Below are 11676 nucleotides of genomic sequence, written 5' to 3' on the forward strand. Positions count from 1 at the left end.
GGAAGAGCTGAAAATAGTACCTAGAGGTGTAGGCTGCCAGTCTTTTGTTCAGGACATCTGTGAAGAGAGATTTCACGCTCTCTGCATTTGAGCTCTGGGCCTCTCTGATGATCTTGCCTAAAAAGGTATCAGTTTGTGCTAATTGAGAGTTTTTCTGTGATGCACTGTACTTTGCCAGGTGGGCACATGCAAATAGACTAGAAACAAATCCCATAAATCATGCAGGCTACCGAGTATTTATCGGATAATAATTTCATAGTTTCATAGTCGGTAGGGTCGGAAGGGACCTGAGCAGATCATCAAGTCCGACTCCGTGCCATGGCAGGAAAGAGTACTGGGGTCAAAAGACCTGGCAAGATGTTCATCCAGCCTCCTTTTAAAGACCCCCAGGGTAGGAGCCAGCACCACTTCTCTTTAATTGTCACTATTGATGGGAGCGGTATTCAGCTCAGTGACCTTATATTGTCATAACTTAATGTTATGAACAACTTCCATTTAAACAGAAATTTTTAAAGCTGTATCTCAGGTGTATGATGGAAGTTAAAGCCCAGCTCTGTGTATGGCAGGTCACAGGTTATATGAGTCCTAGGCCATATACAACTTCCTTAATACAGAGAAAATATTCATGACCTGTCAAATAGAAGCTAAGGTGAGGAAGGTATCATCCATGCTGTTCGGTCAGATGTCACATATTTCTCTTTGAAAAAGGATACTAAAAATACTGTCTTATCATAAAGAAAGTATAGAAATTAAAATGCAGAGGTTTGTTTTGGGCTTTTCTATGAATCACAGAGACTGGAGAAGACAACAGACAGAGCAAGGCAAGAGGGGAGAGAGAGAGATTACAACAATGTGCATGATCCCTTATCTTTTTATGGTTCTAGCAGAAGCAATTCAGATAATGCTGGCAAATCTGTAACTTCAGAGGCTCCCAGGTCACAGAATCTGTAACAGAGCATGTGAACCAGGTCTGCATTCCCATTACTTGGGTATCAGTTCCTGTGAGGCTGGAGATCCTGGTAGATGGAGTACTCAGAAGGGTTTTATGGCTGGGAGCTGGATCTCCTGGGAGAAGGGGCCAGTCTATAAAAGAAACATCCTTGTGGTCAGTAAGGCGACAGCAGGGACTGAGATCTAGAGCAAGCCTTGTCATAGTGTCCCTTTTGTGGGTAGGGAACCACTCGAGGAAGCTGGCTGACAGGAAACCTCCCTGAACCGTCTCCACAACTATGTGGGGACTGTTTTCTAGGCAAGAAGAATGGCTGGACCCATCCTCACACCTGAGAGCCCTTCTCTTGGGAAAACGGGTGGCTCTGCCACAGTTCAATGGCCAAGTGTGTCAACTCTTGAGACTAAATTTGTAAAACTTATATCTTCAGTGTGGGCATATACAAGACTATCAGAACCCATGAGGAGAGAGGGGACCTGAACACATAGCTCCCCAAAATCAGGAGTAGACAGCCAGTTCAGCAACTCCTTACTGTTATTTAACTCTTTAAGAAGATGATTGTCAATCCTCGTAACAAAAAGATAGAGACATATATCAGCCAGCCACAAACAGATGGGAGAAGCTATTAAGTGAGACTGTCAAAGCAATTGCAGTAATCAAGCTCGAGACACTAAAAAAAATGAAAAGGCAGCTAAATATTTCTATGCACAAAGAGTAAAATAGAAATAACCTAGGAAAGGGCACATCTACACGAGACATTTACTGCACAGCACGCTAATTAGCTGTGCAGTAAACATCTCAGGGTCTACTTGTGCACCCCTATTAGGCTGCAGTTAACTAATTTACTCCATAGCAGGATAGTATTTGTATTTTACAGAGTAAAAAACTCTGCAGCAGCGCACACAGTTGGCTGCGACACAAGGGTGCTTGCTTGCCAGCTAGCCCCATACTGAAGTACCTGTGTGCCTCAGCCAGCCCCCCCACAGTACACTGAACCAAGGGGAGCAGCCTCGGGCTGGCAGGCTGACCCCTGGACCCCGCTGTCAGCCGGGGCTGTTCCGCCCCAGTCCAGCATGCTGCGATCCCATGTGCATGTGCAAATGCACGCCTGGCAGCAATAAGCTCTGGAGTGATATGCTTCAGAGTTTATCGATGTGCATTAATAGGCATATATAGATGCGCCTAAGGTGAATTAAAATAATCCTGAAGGAAATAGGTTAGTGAATTTTGTGGCATATCCCTGTTTATAAATCTGTATAACTGCCAGTTTAGCTATGAAACATTCTGATTGATTTCACAAAAAGCAATCAACTCTGCATGACCAATAGGATGATGAAAATATAATAGAAATATGCTACAGAGAATATTTAGTTGGGTGAATAAAAAATATCACATTTACCCAAAGAATCTTGACTGAGAATAATTATATCTCAGGCAAATGTATTTCCCTAAAAAAATTGTGGCTTTCTCTACATTTTGGTTTGATGCAGAGCAAATGCCTTTGAAAGGAATTTTTCTGAGTGGGTGCACAGTATATGAAAATGACTTAAGACAGCAATCAGGCTGCATTAAAATAGAGTATTTGCATTCAAAGACAGTGAAATAAAACACTCTGTAAAGTGCTTTACTTATATTCTGAGTTTAAAAGGAACATGCATGTCTGTAATGTAGTACTTTGAGAACAGTCAAAATTACCCAGACTGATTTTCTCTTAACACCTGAAGAGATGGCTCTAAAATAAACTCTCTGGTTGTTTAGAGTGATGATGCCATTCTCTTCCTTTTCTGGTTTGGAATTTCATTACTGAAATCCACTGGAATCTAGTTTTAAAATGTTCTAAAGTTTTTTTTTTTCAATGTAGCCAGCTCATTCTGTGAAACTAGAGAACAGCAGAGGATGGATGGACAGAGAAATTCAAACTTCACAAGATGAACAATCTGCATATGATTTTTTTTTGGTTTTTTCAAGCTGACATTTCCAATTCCTAACTCTGACACTTCAGCTGTGAAAATATTCTCCAGTCTGGAAATCAAAACACTGCTGGTTTGCTAAGTCGGCAGCCAGATACTCCATCATAAGTGCAAACGGCCTCCAATCCCCCCCAAAAAGAATCTGAGAAGGGGGACGTATGAAGCTGGTACGTACACGGTCTTTGCATCACAAGAGCAAACATGAACAAGAAGCTTATTGCTGGAGTGTTGCTTGTTATGCAGTTATACTATGCTACATCAGAGATAAAGCCAGGTGGAATAGGTTTGTCTTTGCTTTCTTCGTTCACCTGCTGCTGTTAACATTTTGGAAAAGGCCTGACACAAACTCTGCATCGAATCCATATATCAACTTGGGACCTTTAGATTTGGATCCAGAATCCATCACAGACCCTTGGCTTCAGCTGAGAAACACACAGAGTAAAGTGTGCTTGAAAAGGGGCTTTTGAGTTCTTTGTGGTCTACTTTAACTTGTGTCAACTGTTAGCAGACCCAAGCGGCCAACACGGCAGCTGAGTCAGAGTCCCAGGAAAATCCCTTTTCCCTGAATGTGCCCTTTCTACCACCTGCTGGGAGGGCTGGTGGTTTAGGAGCCTCCATGCTACCAGAGGATCCCTAACACTGAGGGGATTTTCCCAGGGCCAGCTCTTCCTCCTCTCCCTTCTGACACTGTGGTACAAAATGCTCAAACTGCAAAGGCAAATGTGAGTCTCAGGCTTTATTCCAAGAGCCCCAATCTCTCCAATGCATCGGAATATCCTGAGACTGGAGAGAGGTGGGGAGTTTGGATCCGAATTCATAGCTGAACACGGCAACATGAGCAAATCTCTCATGCATTCATAACTGCAAGTTACAAGATTATCTCAGATCAGTCCCAGTTTGAGTTACTCACACACCTGGTGTTTCATTCTCTGTGCTACTCTGAGTACTCAACAGTTGGTAGATTGTATTTGTCCCCCAGTGAATAAAAATAATGAAAGCAATTAGTTCCCAGTGTTTGGAGATACATACTCCTCCTTTACAGGAAATCTAAACATTTTACATAAGTACCTGACATTAAGCTGTCACAATCTGCTACAGTTGCAGAACTCTGTATTAAACATAATGTGCGCTACTATGCCAGCGTGGGTGGACAACATAATCAGGCATTCTCAGCAGCACCTAAATGTGTGAGCAACCTACATACTGTACCCATTTAAAAGGACCTATTAGAACTGATCGTGACAAGAACTTGTCTTCTATAAAAAGACCAATGAAAGGTCCTAATTTGAATTTTTATTCACACACCTTTTATGCATGCATGACCTCTTCTTCTAGATGGCCTCATTGTGGGTCTGTGTCCTGCATGGCTGCCTGAACGTTACATGGAGCCGAGGGGTGGGTGCAAAGAAAATCATGCATTTTGGGTATGGTTTGTGGCTGTATAAAGAGGCCTGCTTTATGCCGTGATTTGGTACCGAGATTGGGTGGATCCTATCCATCGTGAATTCATGTTTGTTTACAGACATTTACAATCTGCGTGAATACAGAAGAAGAAGCTAGCATCTAGCAGCAAAGAGACATGGAGAAAAAAAATCTCCAGTTAGCATTCCAGCTCTGGATGCCCAAATTTCAATCCCTAGTCTTCCCTTCCTCCTCCAAGTTTTGGGAATGATTAAACTGGAAATCAGCCCCAGGGGTCCAGGTCCCAGTACCATTGCTTACATAGATGCAAGTCAATGAAATCATCTCAGAGCAGAATTTGAGATTTGACTGTTAACTGGCTAAACTAAAGGCATTGAAAACTACAGCACTGGCAATTTTTAACTGATACTGTGAAATAGGAAAGATGCTAGCAAGTTATAGGTCTGCCACAGGTCTGTGCTGTAAGTTCACCTGCTGAAGTCTGGGTCATCACAAATAACAGGCTTCAGCCCCATAACCTCTTATAGACATGTTTAACTTTAAGCATAAGCTCATCCATGTAAGTCAAAGGGGTGTTTCAGATGGGTAAACTTAAAAATACCTAAGTGAGCAGAATGGGGATACAATTTGCCCACTGCATTCTTATGACATGAGCAAAAAATCAGGATAGAGCAAGCACTGCCATATGTCTCTATTTCTTTTGCTACAGATATCTATTAACTGTTGCAATGTTTTTATCCAATATTAAGAATAGCTTAAGTTTAGTACAATGTTAGCAGATTTTGTACTTATATGTTTCAGGTTTTTGGTTTGAAGAAGTACATTTCTTTTGTAAAAATACTGTTAGGATTTCTTATGGAATCTTTGCTAAATAACATACAAACATAGCTGCTGCAGTAGTATCAAAACACCTTTTTCACAATGAGAGAAATATCACTGCAGATAAAACCGTTAAGAAACACTTTCCTACTTTCTCCTCCTCCTTCTCCCCTTCAGTAGCTGAAAAGCCAATAAAACATTTCTCCACCTCCCACACATTTCAGAACTGGATCTGGATCTGTGTGCATTTACCCAAAGCATGCTTTCAGACTCGGGAGAGGTGACAGAAATGAGCTTGTGCACTAGGGAACTGCACTTTCAAACACAATTCTACACTTTTATATGGTCTTGCTTATACGCTACGGGTTTTAAACATTTTTGATCAACTTCGAGACAGCCTGGGGAAAATGTCTTGGATACACTTGCATTTGGCTAATCAGACATTATATGAATCTGTAAATGGTACAGAAGTGAGAGCTGTTGCTGACAACGATACCATAGATCCAAGATGGGTTGAAGACTCCTTTCCAGGATTAGAAATACTGTGCACTATTTATATTACCTATGCTGTGATCATTTCGGTGGGTCTCCTTGGGAATGCTATACTCATCAAAGTCTTCTTTAAGATTAAATCAATGCAGACGGTTCCAAATATTTTTATAACCAGCCTGGCTTTTGGAGACCTGCTACTTTTGTTAACCTGCGTGCCAGTTGATGCAACACGCTACATTGTGGATACCTGGCTCTTTGGAAGAATTGGCTGCAAGCTGTTGTCCTTTATCCAGCTAACTTCAGTTGGAGTATCAGTGTTCACTTTAACTGTTCTCAGTGCTGACAGGTGGGTCTGAAGCAATTTGGTTTGTTAAGAAGTACTTGCGCATGAAGTTCAGAATGAATGAGAAGACAGAATCTGTCCCTTTGCATTAATCAGTAACATTTTGTCCTCAGACAGAAAAGCATGATGTTAAATGATCAGACTAAAATCTACATCTCTTTCCAATTAAAAAAATAACAATGTAAGCTAAAAGTCAATATTAACTGGAAAAGTGGCAGAATTATTTATATGCAAGACAATTTAGAAAGAATTTTGAAAAAAAAAGCCTGACCTTTTAGTACTTGGAAGCATGTAGAAAACACATTTTTTCTTTAAAAACATCAAGAAAGATAAAGGATTGAAGGGAGGGAAAAGACTGTATATTGGTGCTACCTAGTGGTGCCTGGAAGAAATCAGGAGAATGAACAGTAGCGATAAGAAGATGACTAATGACAACGGGAATTTTTCCATTAATTTTATTCCATCAGCTTTGGATGGGGCCCTAAGACTCTAAGAAAACACCAATTGCTTCTTAAGATTGTTACTTTCAAAACTTTTAACAATTTGATGTCTATTACAATGCAATAATAATTTTCATCTTGACAGGTACTTACTATGATTTTGATGCCACACTGCTTTATTTCAGTATTTTCATTGTTTTGGACTTCTAGTTACTGTACCTTTTCTAGTGACATTTTAACTCATAGGTCCTGAAACTAGAATTCAAATTAGACCGAAAGCTTTACTATGACAGCATGTAAGCCTCCATCTCACTGACTTTCAGCGTTGAAGAATACAAAAGGTTTTTGAATGCTAGCAAACCGAAGTACTGTCTATTCTATTTAGTCACTACTACAAAATTGTGACACCATTGCCATGGCATGCCAGCAAAGAGAGTCAAAGGATTGCATCCCCTTGTTCACATAGCCGGGCTTGCAAAACCGCACATGTAGATGCAGCTACACCAACAGAAGAGTGCCTGTTGTTCAGAAGGGGGGAAAAACCTCTTCTACTGGCATACTTTAAATTTGATAGAGGGCTCTGCCAACATAGCTATAGCAGCATAGCTACCGTGGCTGCAGTTCTGTAGTATAGGTAAGCCCAAATAGTAACTGGGTGAAGTAGCCAGCCTGTAAATCCCCAGTAACACAACATATACTATAGAATTAAGTCGACCAAAATAGCAATGGAGAATGTTGCTGTATTGATTCTTCCTGGAAGCCATGGTATAATTGCTTTACACGATATTTTAACCCAGTAATCCTATGGTTAAAATCACTCTTGAAGCAGGAGCATAAATGAATGATGATGCTTGGAAAAGTCTGGGATCAGGAGAGTTATGACTGATGTTCTCATCTGCAGCTCTGTTTCTGAATTTGCCTGGAAGTGAGACAGAGAACAAGGTCCTTACCTAGTACAAACTGGCACAGCTCCACTGCCCTTCTTCCATCCTCTTGAGCCATGCCTCCTGCTTCACTATATCCCCTTTCACACCAGCTTCTTGCCCTTTCCATGGATCTCCTCTGCCTCACCTAAGATCCACCCATTCTGAGACCAGGGAAAGTGGTTCCATCTGCTGCTCAGGTCCCTCTGCCCTGTCCTCCTAATTGCCACTTTCTCTCTTTTTCACACGTTCTCCTGCCTACACATTCACCTTGACATTCACCACACATTTCTGCCATTTATTTTGTCTGTCTGACTCAGTCCAGCTCACACAGTCCCACAGGCAGGAATCAAAAGCAGACCAATGTGTATTGATAAGTGCTAAAATGGACTTTAAATGTTGTTCCATAACTGCCTAAAAGCTGTCATCAGCAGTGGTCACAGGGATGTGGGGAGATACAGCTATGACACTGTGCCCTAATGCTTGAAGTTTCATGGGCTTACGCATAGAATTTTGTACAGGGAACCCAAGCCAAGGCTGCCTTCAGCCTGGTCCAAAAACAAGAACAAAGGAGCTGCAGACTGGGAATGGCAGCCACTGCAATTGGTATGGCAGGAGTTAGTGCTGCCCCAGGTGCCACACAGTTGCGCCTGCTAGGAAGCTGTGCTACTATGCCTCTGCTTGAGACATCAGAAAAACTAAAATCCCTTCACCTACTAAGTCCCTAGAGTCTATCTCCAGTAGTAAGCTGATCCATTAATTTCCAAGACTAGGTCTGGGAGCTTCTTGGCTTACTATTCTGCTGAGTATTTCCCTCACTCTCCTTTGTCTTCTACTGATTCGCCACATTCAGCCTCACACTTACATTGAGGGATACACACTCCTTCATCAGCTCTTAGTCTGTATATTTGCCCATTTACCTCTCTTTGCATCTCCATAACTTCAGTATATACAGTTCTGTCCCAATACTAACCTATAATGCCCTCCAAACCAAGCACAAGAGGACAACCTCTTCTCAGCAAGACCTACAAAGCCAAAAGCACTTGGAGCTTCCCAGCCAAGTCATTTGGGAGATAAGATGAATCAGGGGACGAAAGTTTCAGGTAGACTACAGACAACAGGATTTAAGTAGGTGCTTAAAATTTATCCTAAGGTTTTCAACCTCAGTTATGGAGAAGCTAGTATCACTTTATGTCAGGGGTGGGCAATTATTTTGGGCGGACAGCTGCTTACTGTGCTTTGGCAAGCCATCAAGGTCTGCATGATGGGCAGCCAGGGGCAGATAAATATTAATTTTCTAAATTTTTTAGGGGTCCCACAGGTCAGATAGAATGGTGTGGTGGGCCACATCCGGCCCACAGGCTGCATTTTGCCCACCCCTGCTTATGTCATAACATAGAAAACCAAATGCACTTATATGTGTAATGCGCTTGAAAATAAAATGTACAAAATTAATCTCGTATTAATTGCCAAGGTGATTCTATTAATCTTAGTTTGGATGTAGCAGGAATGCATTTGCCTCCAGAAGTTTAAATTATCGGTGCTATAAGACTAATGATGCTGCATTTATTCTGACACATTGATGTTGGTTATGTTTCTAGATACAGAGCCATTGTGAAGCCCTTGGACCTGCAGACATCAGATGCTGTTATGAAGACTTGCTGTAAAGCTGGCTGTGTCTGGATTGTCTCCATGATGTTTGCTATCCCAGAGGCTGTATTTTCAGATTTATATTCATTCAGCAATCCTGAGAAAAACGTATCTTTTGAAGCATGTGCCCCATATCCTGTATCTGAGAAAATACTGCAGGAAGCTCATTCTCTGGTCTGCTTCTTGGTTTTCTATATTATTCCGCTCACTGTCATTTCTGTCTATTATTTTCTTATTGCCAGAACATTATACAAAAGCACATTCAACATGCCAGCCGAAGAACATGGCCATGCCCGCAAACAGGTATGTAGGATCAGGAAGTCCAGTGTCCAGCTTTTAGAAGTTTAACATATGGATTGAAATCTTAACTTTTAAATGCAAAAGGCTTGCATATAGAATATAAACAATAGACAAGTAACATGCCTCTGTGACATATAATCTATAGGAACAGACAGTAACAGAGCATTTAAGCACATATTTAGGTCATAATGACTTAACTTTAAATATGTCCGTAAGGGCCCAAGTAGACAGGAATGAGTTTCTCTTTGCTGAATGGGAACCGTATTGAACTCAGAAGTCATAGCACCTTCCACTGCATTTTAAACCATTAGAGAAAGAGCCTTGAACTTGTCCAGACTAGAATTTAAGGGTGTGATGTGAACATTTGCTAGCAAACACAACCTTTCTTTAAATCCTAGTTCAGACAAGGCCCCAACAGGTACTATCATAGAATCATAGAAAGTTAGGGTTGGAAGGGACCTCAGGAGGTCACATCTAGTGACCATGCTCAAAGGACCCGCCCCAACTAGATCATCCCAGACAAAGCTTGGTCTATCTGGGTTTTGAAAACTGCCAAGGATGGAGCTTCCATCACCTCCTTGGGTAACCTGTTCCAGTGTTTTACTTCCCTCCTAGTGAGCAAATTCTTCCAAATATCTAACCTAAACTTCCCTTGCTGCAACTTGAGCCCATTGCTCCTTGTTCTGCCATCTGCCACCACTGAAAACAGTCCAGCTTCGTCCTCTTTGCAACCCCCTTGCAGGGAGTTGAAGGCTGCTATTAAATCCCCCCTCAGTCTTCTCTTCTCTAGACCAAATAAGCCCAGTTCCCTCAGCCTCTTCTCACAAGTCACGTGCCCCAGCTCTCTAACCATTTTCTTTGCCCTCTGCTGGACTCTCTCCAATGTGTCCACATCCTTTCTGTAGTGGGGGCCCCAAAACTGGACACAGGACTCCAGATGTGGCCTCCCCAGAGCTGAATAGAGGGGAAGAATCACTTCCCTTGACCTGCTGACAACATGCGGCTCAGTATGCTGGTTGCCTGCCCCATTCAGTAAGGGACCCACACTTTTCCTGATCCTCCTCTTGCTACTGACATAATTGTAAAAACGCTTCTTGTTACCCTTCATTCATATCCCCTGCTAGCTGCAACTCCAATTGCACTTTGGCCTTCCTGACTTCATCCCTGCATGCCCAAGCAATGCCCTTATATTTTTCCCTAGTTATTTGTCCAAGTTTCCACTTCTTACAAGCTTCCTTTTTGTGATTTAGTGTATTGAAGAGTTCCCTGCTAAATCAAGCTGGTCTTCTGCCATACTTGTTAGTCTTCCTGCACATTGGGATGGTTTGTTCCTGATCTTTCAGTAAGGCTTCTTTAAAGTTCAGCCAGCTCTCCTGGATTCCTCTCCCCCTCAGTCTGGCTTCCCACGGGAAGACCACAGTGAGAGAGAGCGGGGTTTCAGACTTCAGTTTTCTTTACCGGAAACACAATGCCCAAAGGCAAAAGAATCCTTTTGCATTTGCTTTATTTTCTGTTTTGCTGTGAAGATGCCTTTTAGTAATGTTTAGGTAATTTATCTAGACTGATTTTCATTAAGCTCAGAGCCTTTCTGGTAGGAGCACTAATTGCATAAATGTGTCATTAACTATTACTAACACTAGATATTGTTTTTCCTAGATTGAATCCCGCAAGAGAGTTGCAAAAACTGTGCTGGTGCTGGTTGGTTTGTTTGCTTTCTGCTGGCTGCCTAACCACATCCTCTACTTATACCGCTCTTTCACCTACCATTCTTCTGTAGATGCCTCTGCCTTTCATCTCCTAGCTACTATTTTCTCTAGGGCTTTGGCCTTCAGCAATTCCTGTGTTAATCCCTTTGCTCTTTACTGGCTAAGTAAAAGTTTCCGGCAACACTTTAAAAAGCAAGTTGTGTGTTGCAAGGCAAGACTTCCTACACGGCCTCCTAGCATTACCCACAGTAACACGCCAACCAGAGCCCTATCAGTCACTGGCAGTACACATGGCTCAGAAATCAGTGTCACTTTGCTAACAGATTATAGTATCACAAAGGAAGAGGAAAGTGTTTAGTTTTTCTGCCTTGGAGAGGGGGAAGAAACCATGCATTTCCCACAAATATACCAGTGCATCTGGATCCAGCAAGCAGCTGCAGGTAAAGAAGCTGGTGTGACCCTTGTACTCTATGCGGGGAGATCTTCAGCAGGAGTTCCTGATACCTTCCGTTACACAATCAAACCTGTGTGTAGGGAACAGAGAACTGAGAACACAACCTCAATCAAGAGGACAGCACATGTTCCTCATGAGCAATGTGCACCTCTCCCTGAGGTTCCTGCATTGAGCAGACAACACAACATTCAGCTGAGCGGAAGGCATA

General features: G+C 42.2%; 1 protein-coding gene across 1 annotated transcript; it reads left to right on the forward strand.

Annotated features, from left to right (window-relative positions):
* Window positions 1-5450: 5450 nt before the first annotated feature.
* BRS3 (bombesin receptor subtype 3) lies at window positions 5451-11372 on the forward strand. Its single transcript, XM_090060230.1, has 3 exons — window positions 5451-5998; window positions 8960-9311; window positions 10965-11372. The coding sequence occupies exons 1-3, from the start codon at window positions 5568-5570 to the stop codon at window positions 11370-11372; spliced, it is 1191 nt and encodes a 396-aa protein (XP_089916356.1). The 5' UTR covers window positions 5451-5567.
* The last annotated feature ends 304 nt before the right edge of the window (window positions 11373-11676 follow it).

Source organism: Crocodylus siamensis, chromosome 8 (assembly GCF_052110815.1).
Source record: "Crocodylus siamensis isolate JL-2025a chromosome 8, ASM5211081v1, whole genome shotgun sequence".
NCBI classification, from domain to species: domain Eukaryota; kingdom Metazoa; phylum Chordata; order Crocodylia; family Crocodylidae; genus Crocodylus; species Crocodylus siamensis.

Bases quoted from the DNA above. Each gene is read 5' to 3' on its own strand.
- BRS3 (XM_090060230.1), top strand. From the start codon at position 5,568: ATGTCTTGGATACACTTGCATTTGGCTAATCAGACATTATATGAATCT. The intron at 5,999-8,959 runs GTGGGTCTGAAG...TTATGTTTCTAG, and splicing joins ACTGTTCTCAGTGCTGACAG to ATACAGAGCCATTGTGAAGC. The intron at 9,312-10,964 runs GTATGTAGGATC...TGTTTTTCCTAG, and splicing joins ATGGCCATGCCCGCAAACAG to ATTGAATCCCGCAAGAGAGT.